The 27,999-nt window shown below is 42.4% G+C and overlaps 1 protein-coding gene across 1 annotated transcript; it reads left to right on the top strand.

Moving 5' to 3' along the window:
- On the top strand, positions 1-27,940 carry Alg8 (ALG8 alpha-1,3-glucosyltransferase). Its single transcript, XM_059271128.1, has 13 exons — positions 1-112; positions 3,276-3,354; positions 13,494-13,687; positions 15,262-15,371; positions 15,675-15,742; positions 18,451-18,577; positions 18,846-18,949; positions 19,688-19,808; positions 21,670-21,809; positions 23,417-23,556; positions 25,315-25,412; positions 25,779-25,851; positions 27,323-27,940. The coding sequence occupies exons 1-13, from the start codon at positions 18-20 to the stop codon at positions 27,552-27,554; spliced, it is 1,581 nt and encodes a 526-aa protein (XP_059127111.1). The 5' UTR covers positions 1-17; the 3' UTR covers positions 27,555-27,940.
- The last annotated feature ends 59 nt before the right edge of the window (positions 27,941-27,999 follow it).

Below are 27,999 nucleotides of genomic sequence, written 5' to 3'. Positions count from 1 at the left end.
GTGACGGGACTACAGGAATGGCGGCGTTCGCTCCTGCCGCGGGTAGTGGTCACTGGTTTTCGGCTTTGGCTCTCGGAGTGACTCTCCTCAAATGCCTTCTCATCCCCACCTAGTAAGGACCTGCAGAGCCAGGGGCTGGGCGGCAGGGTGGGCGAGACTTGTATGGATGTTCTGGGTGTGAGGAAGAAAGAAAGGCCATGTGTTCTCTCCGCCTTTTAAGCCTTTTACCACACGGGTTGATACTTAACGTGAGAGCTAGATTATAGCCATGTCTGGCCAGGATGAGTCCTTACGTTGTCTGACTTAGGGCAAGTCGCTTTCAAGTTTATGAGCTTCAGAGCCCTCACCCTTCAAATCCAAATTAACGACACCACCTCCACCAGTCAGTCTGCTGCTTAAAAGACAAGGCGCCTTTCTGAATCCTGAAGGTGGGAGTGGTCAACAAAGCGTTTCAGGTCCTGTCTTCCGTGGACTGGGGAGCGGCAAACATCAGACTCTTAAAAGATTTATAAAGGAGACAGCTGACAGCAGGGCTTTTACTCTTCTTGTAGGAGGTGATGTTTGAGTTCATATCCTCAGTATGAAAAAGAGTAACCAATGTGAAAAATGGTTCCGAAATAGGAAAGAGTGAAAAAGCCCTGTAGTAGGAAAGAACTCAGGATTCTAAGTACAGAAAGTTGTCATTGTAGTTAAGAGCTGAAAAAGAAGAAAAGTGGCACGGGATAACATACGCAGTGGTCAGATCACACAGAGCTGTGGAAAACATGTAGATTTGTGTGAAAATGAGTGTACAGTCAAAACTAAAAGCACGGGAACCACCATTTAGTTGTGTGTATGCAAACACATTGCATCCCAAGTACAGTCATGTATCACTTGATGACAATGTTTTTTGTCGCTGATAGACTACATATACAGTGATAATCCTGTAAGAGTATATGTTCTCCTTTTTAAAAAAGATTTGTGTGTGTGTGTGCGCGCGCGCCACAGGGTTCCCTTGGAGGACAGAAGGTCATGGATCTCTTTGAGCTGCAGTTATAGGATGTTGTGTGTCCTAGGAACTGAACTTGGTCCTGTGTAAGAGCAGCAAGTTCTCTTAGCTTCTGAGCCATCTCTCCAGCCCACGAGTTTGTTCTCCAGTAATGTCATAATTGTATTAGTTCCTGTAACTGTGCTCTGTAGTGTGTGCACAAGGACAGATTGCTAAGGTGGCATCTTTGGGAAAGTGCCCTGACTTTGAGCCGTGTACCGCTGAACTTTTGCCTGCTATGCGATGTCACGTTCCTAGCCTTAGTTTTGCTTTTTTTCCCCAAGTACTCTTTCAACAAGTTGTCATTACTTTCATACTTCATATTCATTAATTAGAAAAATGAACCGTTGATACTGCAAAACTAACTTTCTCTCCCTTTGGTTTAAATTTAATAACACAATTCCAAATATTTATAACCAGTCGTTCACATATTATCGAATGAGGAAGAAATACTTACATCTATATTTAAGAAAAAAAAATTTTTTTGAGACAAGGTCTCACACTGTAGCCTAGCCTGGCCTCAAACTGGAGATTATTCTGCCTCGGCCACCAAGGAGGTGCTGGGTATGGACCCCAGGTCCTTTGGAAGAGCATCAGTGCACTACCTCTCCAGCTCCCCTTACTTTATTCTAAGCCCTGTACTAAATCCGAGCACCAAGGAGAAAAAGGTTTTCTGATTGCTCACAATAGAGATGGGGAAACTCACAACTAACTTGATTAAAAGTTTTGGTTACTAAAGCTAATCTCATCTCCAAATCCGACTAAAATGATGTTGAAATAGTATAAATTAAATCCAGGCATGGCAGTCCATGTCATAATTCCAGAACTCAGGAGGCGAGTATCATGAATTGGAGGCCAGCATGGACTACATAGCAAACCCCTTTCCCAAAAATGATAACATAAATTACAAGTAAGGTAAGTGGTGGTGTTTGTTATATGAACGGCATTCCACAGTCTTTGACAGCAGGTGGTAGAATGATAATTTAGCAGGCAGAGGAGCCTTTAAGCTGGGTGCATGTGTAATAATTCCAGCACTTGGGATATGGAGGCTGAAAAATCAAGAACTCAAGGCCAGGGTAAGGCACTTGCACACAAGCCTGACAACCTGAGCTGATTCCCGGAAACTACGTTGTGAGAGGAGAGAACAAACTCTCTCAAGCTGTCCCCTTGATCTGCACACACACTTGAGCACAAACACACAAACTCATGTGCACACTTGTGCGGCAGCTTGCTCTTCTCCTGTGCATAAGTAAATGTAAAAATAGAAAAGAGTATAAAGCCAGCCTGGATTGCATGTCCAGACTTTGTCTATAATGGGGCTGATGTAGGGGTAGATACACAAAACCGCTTGATGTTAATTCAGGAGAGTTTCCAAGGCAGGGAGTGTAGCCCATGTTAGAGCATGGTCTCAATGGAACAAGAGCTGGATATGGTGGTTCATATCTATAATCTCAGCACTCTGAAAGCAGAGGCAAGACAGCTGATGCAAATTCAAGGCCTGGTTTATAAAGCAAGTTTAAGACCAGCCAGGGCGATATATAACGACAACCTGTCTGAAAACAGCAACATCAAAAAAATCCTTGGGCTCACGAGCTGCTCAGTGGGAAAAGGGCCCCTGGTGGCAAGTTTAACAATCTAAGTTCCATCCCTGAGACACACGTAGTAGAAGGAGAGAACCACCTGCCTTACATTGTCCTCTGACTTGCGCACATATACATACACAGAAAGTAATATAAATGTAATTTTGAATATTTGAAGCTCCTCCTTTGTAAGGCTTTTTCTGGAATATGGGTTTTGTTAGGGTTATTTGTGAGAAAGAGAAAGTCACTTTTTTTTTTTTTTTTTTTTTTTTTGGTTTTTCAAGACAGGGTTTCTCTGTGTAGCTTTGCGCCTTTCCTGGAACTCACTTGGTAGCCCAGGCTGGCCTCGAACTCACAGAGATCCGCCTGGCTCTGCCTCCCGAGTGCTGGGATTAAAGGCGTGCACCACCACCGCCCGGCGAGAAAGTCACTTTTGTGCAGTGGTCTGAGAACCTGTTTTAAGCTTTTTGTCAGCCCTTGGATATCTCTGAGACCCCTTCATAAACTCCTAGATCCTCCAACTTAGAGGGAGGCCTGACCTTCTGACTTCCTAATAAGTGAGATGTTTTAGGACTTTGTGCGTGTGTGCATGCCATGTCATTTTATAGGCTATAATGAGATGCAGCTGTTTCAGAATCTCATTCTGTTCCTATAATTGCCTTGTATAGCCATTCCACGGACTTTGAAGTACACCGAAATTGGCTTGCTATTACTCACAGTTTGCCAATATCTCAGTGGTATTATGAGGTAAGTTTCATTTTCACCTTTTAAGATTATATGTAAACTTGGCAGTGGTAGTGCATGCCTTTAATCCTAGCACTCAGGAGGCAGAGGCAGACAGATGTCTGTGAGTTCGAGGCCAGCCTGGTCTACAGGGCGAGTTCTAGGACAGCCAGAGTTACACAGAGAAACCCTGTCTTAAATAAACAAACAAACCAACAATCACAAAAAGATTATATGTAAGCCAGCATGGCGGCACCTGCCTGTAATCCCAGCACTGCAGATGTTGAGGCAAAGAGATCAAGATTCAAGGCCAGCCTGGACTATGTAGCCAGACACTATCTCAAAATGAAATACCACCAACAACAACAAAAAGGCTGTGTAGAACCACCTATTGTTAAAGCAGATTGTCAGGACTGAGAATGGGGCCCAGTGTAGAGCACTTGCCTGTTGTGCATGAAGCCCTGGAGTAGATCTCCAGCACTGTGCAAAGAGAAAGACCTGATAACTGACAGACAAGTGGGCCACTCTAGGCCAGGGAGACGGCTCTGTAGCCAAGTCTGACAACCTGACAACCGTGGAAGGAGAGAGCCACTCCGGGTTGGCCTCCACATGCATGACGTGGTATGGACACACACCATTAATTTTTTTAAAAATAGAAAGCTATCCTCACCCTCACTTATGCACTGTGACATATATACACACATGCATACACACAGTAAAAGAAAATTTTTAAAGGTTTATTTTTTAACTGTGTGCATATATATACATGGAGAGGTGTGTGTACACATGAGTGCAGGTGCCTGCAGAGGCCTGATGTTTCAGATCCTCCCTGGAGCTGGAGTTACAAACAGTTGTGAGCCACCTGATGTGGGTGCTGAGAACTGAGCTCGGGTCCTCTAGTAGAGTGGCAAGAGCTCTTAAGAACTCTCTCTCTAGCCCCAGTAAAAGGAATTTGTTTTAAAGATTATTTTATGTGTATGAGTGGTTTGCTTGTATGTGTGTGCACCATGTAGATGCCTGGTACCTACAGTGGCCAGAGGAGGGCAGTGTAGCTCCTGGAAGGAGTTACAGAGGGTTGGGAACTGCCATGTGAGTACTGGGTGTAGAAGTAACCGTCTTATTAAATAAGAAACACAGAGCCAATGTAAAGATAAAAGCCCAAGAGGTCAGAGCTAAGAGCCTTACCCTTCCTGCTTCAGCGATCCTCTTCAGCCAAGAGAGACCTACTTCCTGTGTGTTTGTCTTATATAGACTTTCTGTTCTGCCTTCTCATTGGTTGTAAACCCAACCACATGACCGCCTCGTCACTGCCTGTCTGTACAGACCTCCAGGTCTTCTATGGTTGGTATTGAGATTAAAGGCATGTATCTCCAATGCTGGCTGTATCCTTGACCACACAGAGATCTACCTAGCTCTGACTACCAAGTGCTGGGATTAAAGGCGTGCACCATGAACGCCCAGCTCTGCTATGGCTTGCTATTAGCTCTGACCCCCAGGCAACTTTATTTATTAACATACAAATAAAATCACATTTCAGTACAAATAAAATATCACCATATTTCCCCTTTTCTATTTTAATAAAAAGAAAAAAGGAAAAAGGTTATAACTAACATAAGAAAAACTATATACCAAAGTACAATAACTATATACAATATATACAAGTAATAAATACCTAAACAATGTCTAGTCCATTTGTATTTGACAAATTCAGAGAAAATAATTCCATTACCTATCCTGTTTTGGTAAGTCCAAAATGTACCTAATTCACTTTCTATCCTAACTAATCTTCAACTATAACTAATTAATCTTCAACTCCCTCAGAGATCCAAGAAGGAAAATAATGTTACCTAATAAAAAATAAAAACAGGAAGTACATGCAAGCAACTTACAAAAAAATTGTGAGTTGACAGAAACAGCCAGCTGCCTGGACAGTCACCTGAGGTTTCTCCTCAGTGTTGGGGCATCATCTCAGCATCCCGTTCTTCTCCACATCCCTCTATTAAATAAATAAATACCTGATTGTATCTTATAATTGAATAAATAGTGAAGTTAATTCTGAAGCATCAGGGATAAATTCTGCAGTCTCAATATGTAATAACACTCTTTCAGCATACTGAGAGTCAATTACTATGTTGAGAGGTTCTGAAAAATCCATTAATACCAACAGAATAGCATACAATTCTGATTTTTGAACTGAATTATAAGGACTTTGAACCACTTTACTTAAATTTTCTGATTTGTAACCTGCCTTTTCTTGTTTGTTGGCATCTATATAAAATGCACGAACTCCAGATATGGGTTTTTCTCGTACAATTCAAGGCAAGATCCAATCAGCTCTCTTTATAAGACCAATTCTATCGCTTTTGGGATATTTGCTGTTAATTTTTCCCAAAAAATTACTGCAAGCTCTTTGCCAAGGTTTACTTTCTGTCCATAATTTTTCAGTGTCCTCCTTAGTTAAAGGTACGACAATTTCTGCTGGGTCTATTCCTGCTAATTGACGAAGTCTCAATTTTCCTTTCCAAATCAAGTCAGAGATTTTTTCCACATAAGTTTTTAATTTTTTATTTGGTTTATTTGGTAAAAATATCCATTCCAATATAATATCTTCTCTCTGCATTAATATTCCTGTAGGAGAATGCCTAGAAGGTAAAATAACGAAAATTCAATCCAGCTTTGGATCAATACAATCCACATGCCCTTCATGTACTTTCTTTTCTACCAAGGCCAATTCTTTCTCAGCTTGAGGTGATAATTCTCTTGTACTATTTAAGTCCTTGTCACCTTCTAAGGTTTTGAACAAATTATTCAGTTCATCATTTTTTACCCCAACAGTTCGTAGATGAGAAATATCTCCAAATAATCTTTGAAAGTCATTAAGAGTCTGTAGTCTATCTCTCCTAATTTGCACCTTTTGGGGTCTAATTTTTTGTTGTTCTATTTTATATCCTAAATAATTAATAGAATCTCTTCTTTGTATCTTTTCCGGAGCAATTTGTAATCCCCAGCAAGGCAAAATTTTCTTTACTTCTTCAAACATTCTTTCTAAAGTATCTACATTTGAGTCAGCTAGTAAAATGTCATCCATATAATGATAAATTATAGATTTAGAAAATTTTTTTCGTACCACTTCCAATGGCTGTTGTACAAAATATTGACACAGAGTTGGGCTATTTAACATTCCCTGTGGGAGGACCCTCCATTGAACTCTTTTAACCGGTTGAGAATTATTATAAGTAGGCACTGTGAAAGCAAATCTTTCTCTGTCTTTGTCTTGTAAGGGTATTGAAAAGAAACAGTCTTTTAAATCAATAACTATGAGAGGCCATCCTTTTGGTAACAGAGTAGGCAAAGGAATTCCAGATTCTAGAGAGCCCATTGGCTAAATTACTTTGTTAATTGCTCTAAGGTCTGTTACCATTCTCCATTTACCAGATTTCTTTTTAATAACAAATACAGGAGAATTCCAAGGGCTGGTTGATTCTTCAATATGCTGAGCATTTAACTGTTCTTCTACCAGCTCTTCTAAAGCCTGGAGTTTCTCTGTTGTTAAAGGCCATTGCTGAACCCATACAGGCTTGTCTGTTAACCATTTTAAAGGTAGAGCTGTTGGTGTTTTTGGAAGCTCATCAGTTGTTGTGCCCTGTTCTTGTATAATATGGACGGCTGGTGACCACTCATTTGAATAATATCTTCTAATATTTCTCTCAGAAACATGTGCTAGTTTGTGATTTGTTTCTGAGATTAGAGGGATGTTAATCTGAGTATTCCATTGTTGCAACAGGTCTCGACCCCATAGGTTCATAGCTGTGTTAGCCACATATGGTTTTAATTTTCCTCTCTGTCCTTCTGGACCTATACATTCGAGCCATCTTGCACTCTGTTTCACTTGAGATAATGTCCCAATTCCTAACAGTTGAACGTTTACCTCCTGAAGAGGCCAAGTTGGATGCCAAAATTCTGGTGCAATTATGGTAACGTCTGCACCTGTGTCTACCAGACCAGACAACAAAACACCATTTATTTTTATTGTTAATATTGGTCTTTGTTCATTAATAGAAGTTTGCCAAAAAAATTTCTTTATGTTTTCTCCTGAATTTTCTATTCTCTCTGTTTCATCGTCCCGACCAGCATGATTTATTCCAGTAGACATTTGGTTATTTAATTGCTCTGAGTAGGGGTTTTCTCTACAACTGCAGGAAAGGTTTGAATTGGATTTGCTATTGGGGCCTGCATGAGGCCCCTGTGGGAGTTTCCTGAAGACCGAGGCAAAGGATTACCTTGCCTGACCCTTGTTGATCTACATTCATTGGTCCAGTGTTTTTCCTTACCACACCTTCTGCATACTCCAGAAGGAAGGGGCATTCTGTTGCCATTGTTCCTTGAAGAAACATTGTTTCTAGGAATGACCTGTTTACAGTCCCTTTTCAAATGTCCTTGCTTTCCACATCCAGAACATCTAACATTTCTCAAACCTTTTGAAATTGCTTCTCCTACCCACATATCATCATGGTCATGAGCCTCAACATTAACCGTGTCTCTAATCCAATCTTCCAAGGGTGCAGATCTTGCATTTAACAGCCTGAGTATTCTTTTGCATGCTGCATTCGTGTTCTCAAAGGCCAAAGATTCAATTATTATCTGACTAGCTTCTGAATCCAGGACCATTTTCTTTACTGCTGAAGCCAATCTTTGTAAAAAATCTGTGAAAGATTCTTTTGGGCCTTGTATAACCTTTGTAAATGACTCAATTTTTTTTTTTCCTGGTTCCTCAACTCTGTCCCATGCATTCAAGGCTGCCTTTCAACATAGAATTAGGATTTGGACATCATATAAACATTGTGTTTGTACTGAAGCATATTGGCCTTCTCCAATAAGCTGATCCTGGAAGACTTGTATTCCTTTATCCCTCCATTGTTTTTCTATGTTTTTAGCCTCCTCTTTAAACCACATTTGCCACTGGAGCCTTTGACTGGGTTCCAGAACAGCCTGTGCCAGCTCCCGCCAGTCTTGTGGTATAATCCTATTATATGTTGACCAGGAGTTTAACATTTGCTTTACATATGGGGAATGCATGCCATAAGATACTATTGCTTCCTTAAACCTTCATAAATCTAACATTTCAACTGGAGCCCAAATGTTTTGGGTGGTCATTTGATTAGGCAACTGTTGTACGGTTACTGGATAAATGAAGGGTGACTGTGTAAAAACAGGCTTTCTTTCTGTAACCTTATGATCCAATCTTGAAACAACTTCACTGTTAATTTCTTCTGTCTGAATTTGAATTTCCTCTATAATTCATTTTAACAAGTTTAACACGTTTTTCTAAAACTGTTATCCTGGCACTTAAATTGACTATTTTTTTAAATAGTAAAATGAGGATAAGAAAAGTAATAAACTGCATAATTCGATCAACATTAATCTTCTCATATAGTTCTCATATAGCAAGCCATAGCAGAGCTGGGCGTTCATGGCGCACGCCTTTAATCCCAGCACTTGGTAGTCAGAGCTAGGTAGATCTCTGTGTGGTCAAGGATACAGCCAGCATTGGAGATACATGCCTTTAATCTCAATACCTGGAGGTCTGTACAGACAGGCAGTGACGAGGCGGTCATGTGGTTGGGTTTACAACCAATGAGAAGGCAGAACAGAAAGTCTATATAAGACAAACACACAGGAAGTAGGTCTCTTTTGGCTGAAGAGGATCGCTGAAGCAGGAAGGGTAAGGCTCTTAGTTCTGACCTCCTGGGCAACTTTATTTATTAACATACAAATAAAATCACATTTCAGTACAAATAAAATATCACCATAACTGGGAACTGAGCCCAGGTCCTTTGTAAGAGTAGTAGCAAGTGTTCTTAACTGCTGAACCTTCTGTTCCACCCACAAAGAAATTTTTTTAGTGATATTCTGATTTCAGGAAGATCTTTTCCAGGGCTGAGGAGATGGTTCAGTTGGTAAAGTGCTTATTACATAATCATGAGGACCTGCGTTTAGGTGGCCTGGGTGTTTTGACATGCGTCTGTAATTCCAGCCTGGGGAGGCAGAGGCAGGCAAGTCTATAAAGTTCACTAGCTAGTGAGTCTAGTCTAACCAAACTGGTGAGCCCCAGGTTTAGTGAAGGGTCTTGTCGCAAAAACTAAAGTGGAGAGCAGCCAAAGAGGACACATAATGTCAGTGTCTGGCCTCCACATGCGTTGCATAGGTAAGCATACCTGCAAGCAAAAACTAAAAACAGGATGCTACTCTTCTGGATTTTGAGGGTGGTTTTTAAGATTTTTATTTTCAATCATGCATGTACATGGGTTTGTGCATGTAAGTAGGTGCCTACAGAGACCAGAAGCGGGTGTCAGATCTTCAGAAGCCGAAGTTATGGGCAATTGTGAGCCTCTTGACTTAAGTGTTGGGAACTGAACTCAGGTCCTCTGCAAGAACAATATGCACTCTTAATCACTGAGCTTTCTCTCTCTAGCCTCTTTTGTTTCTTTAAGATGGTTTCATGTAGCCCAGGCTGGCCTTGAATTCATTAGCTGAGGATGAGCCCATATATGCAGTACTGGGGATCCCAATATTTTATGCATGCATACAAACACTCTTAACTGAACTACATCCTCATCTGGTTTATTTTCCCAAGTCTGTGTAGTCCTTTGTACTTAAAAAGCCTAAAAAAACAGTTGTCTTCAGGGGGTGAATTTATTTTTACATATAATATAAATATTTCATGGAAGTGCTGGGGAGCTTAACTGATTGTTTTTGCTTGAGGTATCATAATTTGCACGTGTGGATACCAACTAGGAAAAGTACTGTGTAGGCTAGTAGTCTAGAGCTTGGGCTGTGATTTCAGATTGTGCAGGTTTGATAGATCTCCTACTTAATGACCATGTTGAGTGATATGTGTCTCTAATTATGAAATGATGCTGATTAAGATGAAACAAATGGGAAGCACTTAGTGCAATCTGAGTACTCAGAACACATTAATTATTAGCTTATGTATGAAAAGCCAGTCCTCTGCTTTGCCATTTCCTCGTTTCTCTCTGACTATTCCTTCTTAGTCTCCTTTGTTGACTTTATTTTTACATCCTTAAGAAGCTGGGTTTTGTTTGTGGGCCTTTCCCTTTAAGTCTCTTGTTCTCTCCACGTGTTTTCACTTCCTCCTAACAGCCTTCACCACTACCCGTTGCCCTAGGGCCACTCTCCCTGCGCTGGGGCACTCCTACACAGAAGAGGGTCATATAAAGGATGCTGGTGCTTTCTTGTTCTTTCTACCAACAAGAAGGAAAACTAGGGGGCTGGAGAGATGGCTCAGGGGTTAAGAGCACTGACTGCTCTTCCAGAGGTCCTGAGTTCAATTCCCAGCAACCACATGGTGCCTCACAACCATCTGTAATGAGATCTGGTGCCCTCTTCTGGCCTGCAGGCATACATGCAGACAGAACACTGTATACATAATAAATAAATAAATCTTTAAAAAAAAAAAAAAAAAAAGAAGGAAAACTAACTCGCCAAAGTGCAGTGGCGTGGCAAGGAGGCTCAGCAGGAGATAAGCCAGGACCGGGTGGAGTTGGCCAGGGAGCATCTTTATGCCATCCCAGGAGGGTAGACAGGTGAAAAGTGGATTGTCTATACAGTCCTCCTTAGTTGTGACTTCACCTTTCTACACTGATCTCCAATTGGCCAGCTAGTTGGGAAGGACACCCAAGAGACTGTTAATATCTGTTGAGTTTAAAAAACAACAACAACTGCCGGGCGGTGGTGGCGCACGCCTTTAATCCCAGCACTCGGGAGGCAGAGCCAGGTGGATCTCCGTGAGTTCGAGGCCAGCCTGGGCTACCAAGTGAGTTCCAGGAAAGGCGCAAAGCTACACAGAGAAACCCTGTCTCGGAAAACAAAAAAACAAAAAAAAAACAACAACAAAAAAAAAAACAACAACAACAACAAAAATGTAGCCGGGCGGTGGTGACACATGCCTTTAATCCCAGCACTTGGGAGGCAGAAGCAGACAGATGTCTGTGAGTTCGAGGCCAGGCTGGTCTACAAAGTGAGTTCCAGGACAGCCAGGGCTACACAGAGAAACCCTATCTCGAAAAACAAACAAACAAACAATGTTTTGAATCTTCATATGAATACATCGGGTTTTTTCCGTGTTTGGGAGCCAGGATTTAACCCAGATTTGAGTCTCATCTCCAGCACTCTTAGTGGGGTGACTGGGAAGAAATACTAGCTAATAAAAGCTATCTAGGTAAAAAGATGGCCCCGTAGAAACCCTTGGTCTCCAGAGGCCCTCTGTGCCCAGTTTGGGAGTTGGTGCAGAATAGGGATGGTGTACAGAGAGGCTCTGAGTAGTGTGCAGTGGGGATGGCAAAGAAACTCAGGGCACTTTGTTCTGGAAAGATGGCCATCTCTTAGCAGCAGCCCGTTTCTTTGACTGTTTCCAGCTCACCACTTTTAAAATGTATAAATGTGTCGGTAAAATGAAGTCGGAAGTCTTTACTTGCTGTGGGATGGTCTGTATGTCAAATGTGTTGCTGATTGGTCAATAAATAAATCACTGATTGGCCAGTGGCCAGGCAGGAAGTATAGGTGGGACTAACAGAGAGGAGAATTGGGAGAACAGGAAGCTGGGTGAGGGAGACACTGCCAGCGGCCACCATGACAAGCCGCATGTGAAGATCCCGGTAAGCCACAAGCCATGTGGCAAGGTATAGATTAATGGAAATGGATTAATTTAAGCTGTAAGAACAGTTAGCAAGAAGCCTGCCACGGCCATACAGTTTGTAACCAATATAAGTCTCTGTGTTTACTTGGTCGGGTCTGAGCTGCTGTGGGACTGGCAGGTGACAGAGATTTGTCCTGACTGTGGGCCAGGCAGGAAAACTCTAGCTACATTTACTCCCAGTAAAAATATAAGCAGCTCTTTTGGGGGAGATTGAGCACTGTCATTTTAAATTATTGCTAGAACTTATAGATAGGAATGAAGTCTAAATCGACCATAGAGTTTTTAGAATTACATGGACTTTCCTAAACTTTTTTATTGTCCCTATCCTAGCAAGAAATCATCTCTGGGTATGTCCTCTTAAACATGTCTATGGAAGTTACAAAGCCTCTACTCTGGTATATACTCTTAAACAGTCATTTTAAAGAAAGAGATTGAAAACAGAACTTGTAGTTTTCTTTCCTCGGGTCAGTGAGTCATTTTGCTTCCATCCTCCATGAGAGGAACTTCATCATAAGTGTAGAAGTTAGTGATTGGGTTCCTTAGAGACAGAGAGCCTCTGAGTTTACCTGGGATCATCTAAAGATCTGTGTTTTATACCTGCAGGGGGTGTGAACAGGTCATGACTTCTCCACACTAGCAGTTAACTGTCATTCATAAGCAGAGGGCTAGCCTGGGAATGTGGCTGAGTGTGATAATGTTTGCCTAAATCCAGCCCCTAAGACTTCAGAAAAGAACTTAAAAATAGAAATGAGCAGAGAGCGAGCAAGCATTTTGTCTTGAGTCTTACTTTGGTTTTATTTACCTTTTAATCATAGAGAGACCTTGAACCACAGTCCACATGATGTTAGTATCCAATGAGCCTTTACTGGACTTGTAGAGAAAGAAGTTTTCAGTGAAAAGAATAACAAGGAGCTGGAGAATTGGCTCTGGTTAAGAGCGCTTGTTCTTACAGAGAAACAGGGTTCGATTCCCAGCTCCCTACATGAGGACTTACAACTGTCTGTCACTGCATTCCCAGAGGAATCTGATACCCTCTTCAGACCTGCATGGATACCCAGCACATCCCTGATGCACCTACATTCATGCAGGAAAAAGACTCATACACATTTTTAAATTAAAATTTAAAAAAAAATCTTTAAGTGCAGGTACAGAGGAAGATTATGGTTAGTGTCTAGCCCTCGATACATGGCCAAGGAATCTCAGGCCTGAAACTCAGAATTCTCCTGCCTCAGTCTTCTCAATGCTGGGGATTGTATGTGTACATCATGTTCTTCATCTTCTAATTCTCCTTACATACAAATAGCTCTGTATAGTTAGGGCATTTTAAGTGCAACTTTATTTCATTACGCTTTTTTAAAGACCAGAGAGAACAATTTTAAGTATTTATACCTTGTTTAGTTACTTAGGGTATCTTTTAATTTTGATTTTTTTTTTTTTTAAATCACAGGCAACTTCAGAGTGGACCTTGGATTACCCCCCTTTTTTCGCATGGTTTGAGTATGCCCTGTCACATGTTGCCAAGTACTTTGATCAAGAGATGCTTACTATCCATAACCTGAACTACTGCAGCTCAAGAACATTGCTTTTCCAGAGGTTTTCTGTCATCGTGACAGATGCACTCTTTGTTTATGCTGTTCACGAGTAAGTGGCAAATGTGTGCTGTGTGGACTTGGTTTGTGTGGAAGGTACTGAGAAATTATAGTATTCCTGCTGATTTACAGGAAACACAACCCTATTCATAGAATAGCAAGTCCTGAAACAGCAGAAACCCAAGTCGAGCTTTAAAATGCCTGAGAGTAATTTCAGGGAGCAGACTTGAGAGGCTTTGTGAAGGAATGGGGATAGTTAGGGTTTGGGTGATGGTATGAGAAGGTTTTGAAAGGACTAATCCACATAGAATTCCAGGGCCAATTCTCTCACAATAGTAACTCCACATGCCTTCCGTTCCTTGGCGGCTTGCAGAGGCTTTGTGACCTGCCCTGTGTTGTGGAACACACCCCCACACAGAGTGCATACACATTATGTACACATACCCATTGTGCTTCACCAGTCTTAGATAGTTTCGCTTCAGTAAACTCAGAGTATCTTACGGTTGGCCAGAGAGAGGGCTCAGTGGTTTAGAGCATTTGCCGTTCTTGCGGAGGACACAGGTTTGGTGCTCATGGCAGCTCACAATTGTCTATAACGTCAGATCCAAGGGACCCAGTGCCCTCTTCTGACCTGCAGGAATCAGGCATGCACATTCTACACAGACATACAAACAACAGTACCTTGTGAGAAGGGATGGCGTGGTGGCGTACGTCTGTGATCCCATCACTGAGACGGTGGATACAGGTAGATCCTTGGCACTTGTGGCCAGCCTGCTTGGCAGGTTCCAAGCCAGGGAAGAGACTGGTTCTAGGGACTGAACTCAGGTCCTTGTGCTTGCACAGCAGATACTTTACTGACAAGCCATCTCCCCAGCCACTTCCGTAAAGGTTTATTGTCGTCGTCGTCGTCTGGGTAGTGAGCAACTACAGCTTTGAGGTTCTGTTTATTTTTGAGATAGGATCTCCCAGTGTAGCCCAAGATTGGTCTAAATGTTTACTCTGTGTGAATATATATGTATATGAGTCATGCATGCACATTGGGGGTTGAACCCAGCCAGAGTCTTGCTCTCATTCTTAGCATGTAGCATTTACCGTTCTGCTCCTGAGTTACACCTTGCATTTTTCACTCCTTCCCTTTCTTCCTTCTTTCCTTCTTTCTGTCCCCCACCCCCAGACAAGGTCTTGATGTTGCTCAGGTTGGCCTGAAACTTGCCTTGTTGTTGATAATGTCTTTGAACTTGTAATCCTCCTACCTCTACTCATCAGAGCTGGAATACAGGCATGCACTACTGTGCTTAGTTGGTGCAGGGCCCCGTGTGCTAGACCAGCACTGTACCAACAGAGCTACACACGTGGCCCACACTTTTCACTTTTAAGGACTGAACTAGCGTGTGCACTCTTGCTTTTAAAATCCTTACTTTGAAGGCTTGGATTGCTATTTGTTGGCTTTAGTTTTGTTAAATGAACACTTGTATCTGACCAGCATACCTAAGAAAAGATGTGGATCCCTGAGGTCAACCATGGATGATATGGACAGTTTGTCAAAAATAGCTGAGAGTAGAAGTATTGTGATGTTGTAATGAAGCTTCAAGTTACTTCTGTTTCTTTCCTGATGTGTCCACGTAGGTGCTGTAAATGCATTGATGGGAAAAAAACAAGCAAAGAACTTACAGAGAAGCCGAAGTTTGTTCTGTCCGTGCTACTGTTGTGGAACTTCGGGCTGTTGATTGTCGACCGTATCCTTGGTATACTATGTGGTGTAACTAATAGGTTATTCTTTGTATAGTGATGATTATCAAATGTGAACTGCTTTTGAATCGGGGCTTGGTCTGGGTTACTTAACTCCCCAAAATGTGCTCTCTCCAAGTTTCCTGGATTCTAGTTATTAAAATACTTTGTGCCTGAGTAGTTAATTTTGAGAACCAATTAAACTATTACTTTTAATTTACTCATTAAGAAAGCATCCACGAATTCTATACTAATTCATAGCACAGTTGATTATGAATCTACTGTCCTCATCTTCCTTGACATCCATCCAGATATTCATTTCCAGTACAATGGCTTTTTATCTGGATTAATGCTGCTCTCCATTGCACGGTTATTTCAGGTAAACACAGAAGAACCTAGTCAGATTTCCCCTTTTAGTTTTTAGCTTATAAAGATAACATTGTAGTAGATGATAGATTTTATTTGACTCACTGTTCAGAATTTCACCATATAGATACTTTTATTGGTACTTCCACAAAGTCTACTTGCTCTTAGGATGATAATTTTCTTTATTTTACAGATGGGAAAATGATATCCTAAAAACTCATTACAGTGTGGCAGGTGTGGATTAGCTCTGTGTTTGGCTGGACTGTTTCTGTCCTGTGGAATCTCCAGCAGAATTTGCTGTTTAAATAACGGTGGTGTTTTTCCATGAGAAGCTTGTAGGTTAGTTAGAATAGTGTGATGGAAATGTGGAATTCGAAATCAAATGACCGATGTTTCTATCTTAGTGCCAATAAAACATATGGCTCAGATGGGGCTTGCCATTGCCATATTTCATTCTTCTCCAATTTCTATGAGGCAGGTAGAATTCAGACTTCTTTTGTGAGAATTGGCTTGGGCTTGTCTGAAGTTTTGTTATCTTAACCAGGATACCTTTACTTCTGTGGATGAAGTACCATATTTATTCCCCTTAGCCTGGCATGGTAGTGTGCCCTATAGTCTAAGCTGCTTAGAAGGCTGAGGTAGGTGGATCCTTTGGACCGCGGAACTGAGGGCCAGTCTGGGCGGTGACATAGCGACACCACACTGGAGATAGAACTCAGGGTCTCACACACATTGGCAAGTGCTCTAACCATTGGAGTTTTTCATTCTTGTTGGTATTGTTTGTTTGCTTGTAATAGGGTAAGGATGTAGCTCAGTAGTAGAATACTTGCCTAGGATACACTAGGCCCTGTATTCAATCTCCAGCACAACCCATACACACAAAACAGTTGTTTTTCTCACAACATTATAGATTATATTCATTCATCTTCTAATCCTAGCTCTTCTTTGGCCAGGTTAACTATGTTGTCTCTGGCTTCTTAGAATATAATTTGTGGTTACTGATGACATACCCCATATTTTTTTTCTTTATTTGTTTGTTTTGAGACAGGGTTTCTCTATAACTGCAGTGGCTATCCTGGAACTCACTCTGTAGACCAGGCTGGCCTCGAACTCACTGAGATCTGCCTGTCTCTGCCTCTCAAGTGCTGGGATTAAAGGTGTTCGCCACCACTGCCCGGTATGACATATCTTGTGTCTTAGCATCAGGCTTGATACTTACTATGTATCTGATGAAGTAACGATTTCTTTATTATTTTGTCTGTGTGTGCATTGTTGTGCCTATGTGAGTTTATGTGCACCAGGTGTGTACGGGTGCCCACAGATGTCAGAGGGCATCGTGTCACTAGAACTAGAGTTACAGGCAGAGGTAAGCCATCGTGTCGGTGCTGAGAACAGAAGTCTAGTCCTCTCCAAGAACAGGAAATACTCTTAGCTGCTGATTCATCCCTCCAGCTCCTATTTTGAATTTTTTAAATGTTATTGTAGAAAATTTAAATCTCTCAGAAATAGAGAAAACATAGTGTAGCATTATATACACAGGATTCTTTTTAAATGAAGTGATTTGAACAGAACCCTATCTGTTGTTGGTGTGGTACCCAGCCTTTTCACTTAATGAATACTGAAAGGACTGGCCCTGTCAGGAAGTGGAAAACCCCTGCCCATGTTGTGTTCATAGTTTGATTTCATCCCTTACTCATCAGTCCAGCATCAATGTAATTGCTGGGTCTCCAGCCCTGCACTTCAGCTCAGATGAGCAGAGCAGCAGTTCCCGCTGAATCTCTCCTGCCACTGGACTGCATTCCTGACAGGGGTTCCCTGTGGCAGTGAGGTAGATCCCAGGTGCCACATTTCATTGTACTTTACTATATATCCATTAAGAAATAGTTCCTGGCTGGGCATGGTGGCGCACGCCTTTAATCTCAGCAGGAGGCAGAGGCAGGCAGATCTCTGAGTTCAAGGCCAGTCTGGTCTAGAGAGTGAGTTCCATGACAGACAGAGAAACCCTGTCTCAGAGGGAAAAAAAGAGAGAGAGAGAGAGAAATAGTTATTGGGCTGGGGAGATGGTACAGAGTTAAGAGCACTGGCTGCCCCTCCAGAGGATCTGTCTTCAATTCTCAGCACCACATGGCAATTCACAACCATCTGTAATTCCAGTACCAGGGGATCCAGTGCCCTCCTCTGGCTTCTGTAGGCACTGCACACGTGCACAAACATGCACGTAAAACACTAATAACAGAAAAATGCTTAAAATTTTTAAGTTATTATTTTTCTGGGTGGTAGAACATAACATGGTAGTCCTGGTACTTAGGTGGCCCTGTGGCAGGAGGATTGTTTGAACTCGAGAGTTTGAGACCAACCTGAACAACATAGCAAGACTCCAATTTTTGTTGTTTTGTTTGTTTTTTGTTTTGTTTTTTAAAAGGTTTCTACTTTTAAAATAGGTGGGCTTTGTCTTGTTTTTCTTTTTGAGAATGATTTTGGCTGCACAGAAGTAAGACGAATAGTTTTAAGTCCTTGAATACCCCTCACTCACTCATTTCCCTCAGTGCTACCTTCTTAAACAACCGTTCTCCAGGCTAAGAAAGCAGCATTGGTTTATTTGGTTTTCATCAGCTTTTCTATTAATGTTTCCTCCTGTTCTAGGATCCACTGCAGGATACTACCTACAGCATTCCGTCCACCTGGAATTTGAAGTGACACATTCCCCTTTCTGTCTCCTAGAAAAGGCACATGGAAGGGGCGTTTCTCTTTGCCGTTCTCCTGCATTTCAAGCACATCTACCTCTACGTCGCACCAGCCTATGGTATCTATCTACTGCGATCTTACTGTTTCACTGCAAGCAAACCAGGCAAGTCTTAGCAGTGGTCGCAAAAGCCTTCTTGTCTTCCTTGCAGCGTACACTGTTACGGAGCATGGCAGGTGTCTCCTGGGTCCTGACCTGTAAACCCTTCACTGTCCACAAAGAGAACAGTGTGTACCCAGGCACGATGGCACACACCTGATCCCAGTACTAGGGAGGCAGAAGCGGGAGGACATTTGGGCTGTGTGTTGAGTCCCCATGTATTGTTAAGGGTACTTCTTCATGCTCCTGGTAATATGGCTTTCCTCTTCCGTAGATGGCACCGTCCGATGGGACAGCTTCAGCTTTGTCCGTGTTATTTCCCTGGGACTGATTGTTTTCCTAGTTTCTGCTCTTTCGTTGGGCCCTTTCATAGCCTTGGTAAGACATTTTATTTGATTTTTGATTTTTGATTTTTAAAAAGTAATGTAAGTAAGTCATTGTTTTGTTGTTTAGAAAGAACAATAGAGTAGGGAGTGTGTGAAGCAGCTGTAAAAGCTCCTTCCTTACTTTCCTATTAAAGATAAGGTAGGTGTTCTTTGCACGTTTCTGTGCATGTTCAAGTAGCATGAAGCTGTGGTTACACTAGAGAATTAGTTCTCATTGTGGATTCTACTTAAATGCACTTACTTATTAATGTTGCTAGCCTCTCAGATCAGTCCTTTGGCAGTCCTTTGTACACAGTAAATGCTGTAAAGTGCCTGGGACAGATGTCCAAATATTTTTTTTTCTCTTGCTCCACACCCCGAAATCAGTTTTTTACTTCCTGTTAAGATGGAGGAACACCACATCTAATATGGTGTTCCCTACTCACCAACACTTCAGCAGGCTTACATGAAGCACATCCTGTGCTCTCCCTGCACCTTGTACATTTTGTTATACTTCCTAGTAGAATGAATGGGTATTCACTGATTTTTATGTGTCTTCTCACTGGCCGGTTGAAAAGGTCAGGCAAAGAGAGGTCTGTGACCTGCTTGGGATCGTCCACTTGTAGAGACAAAGACTGGAGCCAGACTGCGACCTTTCTGTGCATGTGCCACAGGCAGGTTTCCCGTTCTGTTTCAGAATTTGGAAGAAGTTGATGGCTGTTTAATTGGTTTCATTTCTCCTTTTCTACAGAACCAGCTGCCACAAGTCTTTTCCCGACTCTTTCCTTTCAAGAGGGGCCTTTGCCATGCCTACTGGGCTCCCAACTTCTGGGCTTTGTACAATGCTTTGGACAAAGCCCTGTCTGTCATTGGTATGATACCCAGCTTTTTCACTAGACTATGAGTACTGAAAGGACTAGTCCCATCAGGAAGGAAACCTGCCCGTGTTTTGTGTTTGGATGTGTGTTCTGGACTACTTGGTCTCCAGCCCTGCACTTCAGCTCAAGATGAGCAGAGCTGAATTGCTTGAGACCAAGTCTTTTGTGCAGTAAGCAGACTGCATTACTTACAAACATTCCTTATAATTTTCCTTGGGTGAATAGATTAAATATTTAGATGCTTTTTAAGGATTATCTTTAAGTGTGTGTGTGTGTGTGTGTGTGTGTGTGTGTGTGTGTGTGTGTGTGTGTAGGTGTACACTTGAGTGCTGGTACCACAGAAGCTAGAGGCTTGGATCCCCCTGGACCTGGAGTTATGTTCTTACAGGAAATTGATATTTTGTTTACTTATTTTTTTTTAGAAATCATGATTTGGTTTCATCCCTTACTCATCAATCCAGCATCAATGTAACTGGCATTCTTACAAAATAACTTCAAACATTTGTATTTTGAAAAGCTGTTGACCATTTAGCTTAGTGTGCAGTACAAGGCCTAATTACCCTGCCTGAGTCAGGAAACTACTGTACCTTACTTTGGGTACCTGCTCCCCGAAGATGCCTTACATGGAAAGTTAGTGTCAGATTCAGAAACTCAGGGAGTAGCCGTGAATTTCAAGGTAAAATCGGGAGCTGGGGACGAACTCAGCTGGTGGAATACAAACCCTAGTTCTGCCTCCAGCGTGGTGTGCACAAGCCGGGTGTGGTGGGCACACCTGCAGTCCCTGCTTCAGAAGGTGGAGGCAGGAGGATCAGAAGTTCAGTCATTTCTCATTGGGTTGACTACATGAGATCTTGTCTCAAAAAAGAGGAGAGGTGGCTGGGTATGGGGATATATACCTGTAATTCCAACACTTGGGTGCAGAGGCAAGAGGATCAGGAGTTCAAAACTAGCCTGAGCTACATGAGACTGGGTCTCAAAACAACAAAAAAGGAAAAACAGAACCAGAAACTGAAGGGGAAAGGAGTAAATAGAAAGTACACTTAGTAGGCTACGTCTTCCCCACATCGCTGCCTTTCGGTGGCAATAGAAAGGGCTGTGTAGGTGCTCAGGCTGCTGGACTACACTGTTTTTACACTGGCTCGTTTGGGTGGGGCTTGCATCGATGTTCTAGGCTCGGTGCATCTGACAGTAATTACTGAGTTTCTGTGTTTGGGGATAGCAAGAACTCATAGTCACTTCTGTGTCTTAGGGACATAGTAAGGTAAAGAAGGTAAGCACATAAGCAGCGCTCGAGAACCCGAAGCAGCCTTGCCTCTTGACTGAGGAGTCCTCTTTGCGCGACTGAGTTAGTTTGGCAGATGGGTGAGTCATTCAAAGGGAGTTGTCTGAGCAGAGGTATGCTGAGCACTCACACTTGATCTGTTGTGACTAAGCCACATTCGGGCACAGGAGACTGGAGGGGTAGAAAGGGACAGACACTGAAGGCTGCTGTATGCAGGAATGTGAACTTAATACCACAGGAAATGAAAGGCTCCAAGTTTGGTGTGACGTGGTCCGAGTTTTAAATAGCTTGCATCATTTCAGCGGTGGAGAAGATTGCTGCTCAGATGCTGCCTGCCCACAAGGTTCCTGTAGGCTGCACAAATAGCTTGTTCCAATTTTAGTCTATAGCTATAGATTATCTTCTGAAACCAGAAAGAAGCATGTACCGGAGACAGCATAGCACAGACTTAAACCATGAAATCCAGCTGTGAACAGCTGTAAGATTTAGTAGCCTTTTAAAACTATTACTCAAGGAGTTGACTCCTAAGATAGGGAATCCTGTTGATTAAAGTAAAATGTCTGCTTATTCTAGGTTTGGAATTGAAACTTCTTGATCCCAACCAGATCCCCAGGGCCTCGATGACAAGTGGTTTGGTTCAGCAGTTCCAGCACACAGTCCTTCCCTCAGTTTCCCCATTGGCAACCCTCATCTGCTCACTGACAGCCATACTGGTAAGAACTTGGCACGTGGTACCCACTTGTGGATTCTTCCTCTTCCTATCACAGTGCTGACTGAATTTTGGCTTTGAAGCTTTTCCAACTGCAGGATAAACTCCATGGCTGAATTCCTGCAGACTGGAGTATTGCCTAGCAATTCTCAGGAACTTTGAACATAGTGAGGGAAGATTACCAGAAAAGCCTCTGTGAGAGTCTTGCCAGTGGCTGTTTAAGCCATCTGTCCATCCTGGCAGGAGGAAAAAGAAAAGCCCAAGTAGGAGGCATGGAGCATGCTGTGGAGAAAGAGGAAATCTCTGTGGCAGAACATCCAAGCTTTGTTTTGTTTTTCTCATCCTTGGCTAAGTGATCAAATGTGTCTGGAAAGCAGGACGTTTTGTGTTGATGGTGGTAATGAATGGAGAGGGACAGTGACTCTCACACATCAGACGAGAGTCTGCTGTGAAGCCAGGCATGGTGGCACAAGGCTGTGATCCCAGTTCTGGGGAGGTGGAGGCAGGAAGATTGCTCCTTGGGGACCAATCTGGGCTACATAGCAAGACTTTGTCTTAAAAAACAAAACCAGAAGCAGCAGCAGCAGCAGCAGCAGCAGCTAGTGTGGGTCAGCTGTTGTCAGAGCCTCCCTCACACCCGTCAGTGCTTGGTGACCAGCTTTGGGATAGTTTTGGTAGGATAATTACACATTAGCCTTAATTTTGGTTTCTAGATGATCGGAATCTCCTGGCAAGACACCTGACCCCACTTAATTGTGTGGCAGTACTAGTATGCAGGTTTCTAAGTTCTGCTGATCTACTTATTCAAAGATTTTAGCTGATGTTTAAAGAATTCTAGCACCTCAGCCTTAGAGCTAGGGCAGTGGTTCAGTGAGTGAGAACATGATGTGCAAACATGAGGATCTCAGGTCCTTGACCCCAGTGATAAAAACTGCCAGGCATGGCTGCACATATATGCATGTATTTAACCCAGCAGTGTGGAGAACAGAGACAAGAACATGGCTGGCATTTGCTGACAACCAGCCTAGCTCTAGGTTCATGAGAGACTCTGTGGCAAAGGAATAACGCAGTGATAGAGTGCACGGTACCCAACATCCTCCCTACCCTTGCCACACACATGTAATGCTAGAAAGAGAAAGAAATAAGTAAAATATAAACAAACAAAAAACCCATAAAACCTCAGCTTTGTAAGCTGTGTATATAGAGGGCAATGGCTTTATTATTGTAAATTTCACTGCAGCTCACAAAACTGGTAAAATCTAATGCACTAGCCCCAAAATATCTATGAATTTTTGTAGTTTGACCTAGTAAGTTCAATGAATATTACCTAATTATACAGATAGTAAGTTGTTAAATTTTACATCCCAGAACTTACCGTTTATTAATTTGGATAAGGTTCATTTTGATGAAATAAATACACACTCCTATGGTCTTGTATTTTCTTTTGTAAAGCTGGCTTTGGGGGACTGCACAGAGTGCTGGGTTATGCTAGTGAAGTGGAGAAGCCCCTAGTCCTGCTGTATTCAGACATGACACAGTTTACCTGTGCCTTGCTTCTGCAAAGCTGACTTTAAATGACACTGAAGCTCTGTCTTTGCCTGTTGTTTCTAGCCCTCTATTTTCTGTCTTTGGTTTAAACCCCAAGGGCCCAGAGGCTTTGTCCGATGCCTGGTTCTTTGTGCCTTGAGTTCCTTCATGTTTGGCTGGCATGTCCATGAAAAAGCCATACTCCTTGCGATTCTCCCCATGAGGTAAGCAGATAGCTCAGCGAGTCGGCATGTTTCACAGTGTCTTACTTTGTGCTGTTCTGGTCCTGTCCAGTGGGGTGGGATAGGCAAGGGCTAAGGAATGAGGATGATGAGTTGATTGGCTTGGATCTGCAGACCTGTGAGGAGTCTGAGATGTGCAAAAATTCATACATTGTTCCTATATATTTGGTGATTAAATACCATAATAGGTCTGGGTATTGGATGGGAGCGTGGCTTGGGAAAGGCTGGCACCCTTTGCATCATTAGATCGTAAAAATAAAGCCCTGGGGTTCCCTGTTCCGTGTTGTTAGTCAAGTAAGGACTGAGCATTACAAAAATGTCTCCACGTGTGTCCACATTAGGCTCTCCAGAGCTGTTTGATTGTTTCTTTCTTACTGGTTTGCATGCTTTATTTTGAACTGCTCACCAACCTTTAGAATAAATTGATGTAATCCATCTTAGAATCTGCAGAAACCAGGGATCTGAGAGCTTATGACTTACCAAAGTTACATAGTTAAGCCTATTTTGGTGGCACATGCCTGTATCCCCCAGTACTGAGGAGGCTGAGACAAGAGGATCATGAGTTCAAGGCCATTCTGGGCTATCTACCAAGATGCTGTCTTAAAAACTAAGTCACAAAGCTGGCAACACAGTCGGGACTTCAGCCGCCACGTGCTGCTGAGTTCTGTGATCCTCTCACTTGTCTCACTTGTCTCAGTTTTGTAGTGTGTGTTTTTGGGGTTTTGTCGCTGCTGCTGTTGTTTGAGACAGGGTTTCTCTGTGTGGCCCTGGCTGTCCTGGAGCTCACTCTGTAGACTGGCCTCAAACTCAGAAACTCCCTTGCCTCTGCCTTCCAAGTGCTGGGATTAAAGGTGTGTGCCATGCTCAGGGCTTTTTGTAAAAGTACTGTAAATGGAACAGTGTCCACTTGACACCTCGTTAAAATCCAGTACATAGATAAGAATGGAATCTGCCTCTTTCTGTTTTTGAGGGTTTTGTCATATCTTTGGAACCATAGACCTTCCAGTATAGCAGACTCAGTATATAGACTGAACTCACACTGCAGGTCCAGGGATTATCTAAAAGATGAACTGTAGGTTTGGAAGTGAAATTCTTGAGTACAGTTCCCTGTCTCTCCCCTAAGTAGCTCCCAGTCCTACATTTGCTTCTTTGAGGAAGGCAACTCAACAACACAAGCTCCTCCCCCCGCCCCCCTCTCTCAGTGTGTGGGTGTGGGTGTCTTACTCCCCTATTCTCTTTTTATTGATTGCTGTAAAAACAACACCCAGGGGCTGGAGAGATGGCTCCGCCTTCCGGAGGACCCAGCTTAGTTCCCAGCACCCACTTGACATTGTAACTCTGCTTCCAGGGGATCTGTGCCCTCTGACTTCCATGGCACCAGGCATGCATGCACACAGTCACAGACGTGCGTGTGTGTGCACACAGACATACTGTGGGTATATACAGAGCACACACATGAAGTAAACAAAGCTTTGGAAAAACTTTTTAAAACAAACACAGCTGGTTCTTATTTGAGTTGGACTTGTTACCGAATGAGTGTTTATTTTATAGGGGATTATCAGTGTTCATTTATAAAGGGATTGTCAGGGTTTATTTCATAGGGGATTGTCAGTGTTCACTTTATAAAGGGAATATCGGTGTTTGTTATAGCCAGTCCTAAAAATAATAGACATTTTATTTAAACTATGCAATCACATTTCAGTTGTGTTAAGGAATTATTGTAAGACTTTTTGCTTTTAGCCTTTTGTCTGTGGAAAAAGCAGGAGATGCAACAATTTTTCTGATTCTGGCCACAACAGGACATTACTCCCTCTTTCCTCTGCTCTTCACCACCCCAGGTAAGCGGTTTCCTGTTAGGAAGATTGTTGGTCACCATGCCCTTTCCATCCAGAGCTAAAACCAGTGCGCTCTAACTTAGATATCTGGGAAGTCTTCTGGAAGAAGAGACTTTTGTTCTTTCTCTTAAATAAAACTTGTAGTTTGCCCCTAGTTTTAAGTATGTTTAGTTGTCTCAGAAATGGTTAGTTAGGTGTGAGGGCACTCAGGAGTTAGAAGGAAGTGGATCTCTGAGAGTTCAAAGGCAGCCTGGTGTACATAGAGTTCTGGGCCAGCTGGGTTATGTAGAGAGACCCTGTCTTAAAGAAAAGAATATTAGCAATGTCCATGTGCTATTTTATCATCTATATTTTTTTGTCTTTTAACAGAACTTCCCATTAAAATCTTACTCATGTTACTATATACCATTTATAGTATCTCATCTCTGAAGACACTCTTCAGGTAATGTTAAAAGCACATTTAAGGTTCTATTTCCTTTTGTGAGATATTTGCTCTTAAATGGTCAAAGAGGATTTCAAATATATTTTCAAGTTGGGACTGGGGTGATGGTTCATATGGTAAAGCTTTCTGTGTAAGCAGGAGGGCTGGAGTTCAGATCCCCAGCACCCACAGAAAACAGGCACCGTGTGCACCTGTAATCAGTCCCAGCACTGGGTAGGCAGAGACAGCATTTCAGTCTTGTTGGCCAGCCAGTGTAGCCAATCCATGATGCCCAGGTTCAGCAAAACACTGATACTCTGTCTCTCTCTCTCTCTCTCTCTCTCTCTCTCTCTCTCTCTCTCTCTCTCTCTCTCTCTCTCTCTCTCTGTCTCTCTCAAGAGCACTGGCTGCTCTTCTAAAGAACCCATGTTTGATTCCCAACATCCACGTGGTGACTCAAAACTCTCTGTAACTCCATCCCAGGGATCCAACACCTTTTTTCTGGCCTCCACGGGCACCAGACATATATGAAGGCAAAACAGTCATACACATAAAATGAATAATTTTAAAAATAAGATAGAGAAGCAGTTATGAAGACACCTTACTTCAACCTGTAGCCTCCACGTGTGTACATTCAGTGTGTGCACAGAAGTGCACACACACAATTATTACTAATTTATTCCTGCATGCCAGAAGAGCGTACCATATCTCATTACATATGGTTGTGAGCCACCATGTAATTGCTGGGAATTGAACTCTGGACCTCTGGAAGAACAGCCAGTGGTCTTAACCTCTGAGCCATCTCTCCAGCCCCACTAATTTATGACAATAATGTAACTGTTATAAATGCTTGATAAGTAGAGGGAGAAATTCTCTTAACCCTTTCCTTCTGACATGACAGCATAAAGTTGTATCCTTAGTTTGGGAGGTTATGTGAAGAAGACTACCTAGCTTAAAACCTTTTTTGAAAACCAAAGAATAGAATATGAGATCATTTGTTTTGAATAAGGTTATATAGCTACAGATACAAATGGAAAAAACTAAAATATACTTACACTGTGTAAAAAGTTATTAGGAAATTGTGGTCAGAATTTTTTTACCTTCTAAACTGTGTGCTATGATTCCTATAATTTTTTGGACTGGAGAGATGGCTCAGCAGTTAAAAGCTAGGCTCACAACCAAAACTCTAAGTTACTTACATTGACCAGAATAAAGCATGTTTTCAGAATCCCTGTTTCTGTGTATGTTTTTACTCTATCGTCACAATGCCCAGACCTTGTCTGCCCTCTAAATACAGACCTAATTTGTCTGAGCAGCATGGGTACATGTAGCGATTAAACTGTTGAGGTCGTGGAGTGAGTGCCATAGCATACTGTGTTTTCTACATTTGAAACGTCAGTGCTGGCTGGGGGAGTGCGGGTGGGAGAAGACATTAGCTGGGAATGTTTGCTAACTAGATTGACTCATCTAAAATCAGACTTCTCTCCTTCAGAAAAGAAAGACCTCTTTTTAATTGGATGGAGACTGTCTACCTCCTCGGCCTGGGGCCTCTGGAAGTCTGCTGTGAAGTCCTATTCCCTCTTAACTCTTGGGGGCTGAAGTACCCCTTCCTTCCGTTGTTGCTGACCTCAGTGTACTGTGCAGTGGGCATCACGTACGCCTGGATCAGGCTCTATGTTTCAGTGCTGACTGGCTGTCTTGTCGGCAAGACAAAGAAGCAGTGACTACAGAAATGTGGATGGAAGCCAACAATTACGTCATGGGATAGTAATCAGAGCTTGAAGGAAGTTGCCAGAAACATGATCTATTTATTCAGTAGATCTGTTTAAGGACCATTCTGCCACACTTGGCCTTGCCCTGCCTAGCAACCCGATTGTTTCCATGGTGAGAAGCCACTTGCCCTTTCTAAGCAGCAAAACACATTTGAGAAAGCTCTCGCTTTCCTTTGTTAAAATAGTCTACTGTGCCCACTGAAGGTGAACCAGGAGGTGATGAACAGCGTAATTTTCTGTAGCCGGTACTGACCTGTGTTAGGAAATAATGCATAATTAGATTCTATACCTAAGGAAAAATAAATAAATAAAGTGCCATTTTGTATTTATGCATAAAATATCAAAATGTTTTGGGTCATTACCGAGTCTTACATTTCTTTCCCTGTTGTCGTGCACA

The sequence above is a fragment of the Peromyscus eremicus genome, chromosome 1 (genome assembly GCF_949786415.1).
Source record: "Peromyscus eremicus chromosome 1, PerEre_H2_v1, whole genome shotgun sequence".
NCBI classification, from domain to species: domain Eukaryota; kingdom Metazoa; phylum Chordata; class Mammalia; order Rodentia; family Cricetidae; genus Peromyscus; species Peromyscus eremicus.
This window is presented reverse-complemented; position numbering and strand designations above follow the sequence as displayed.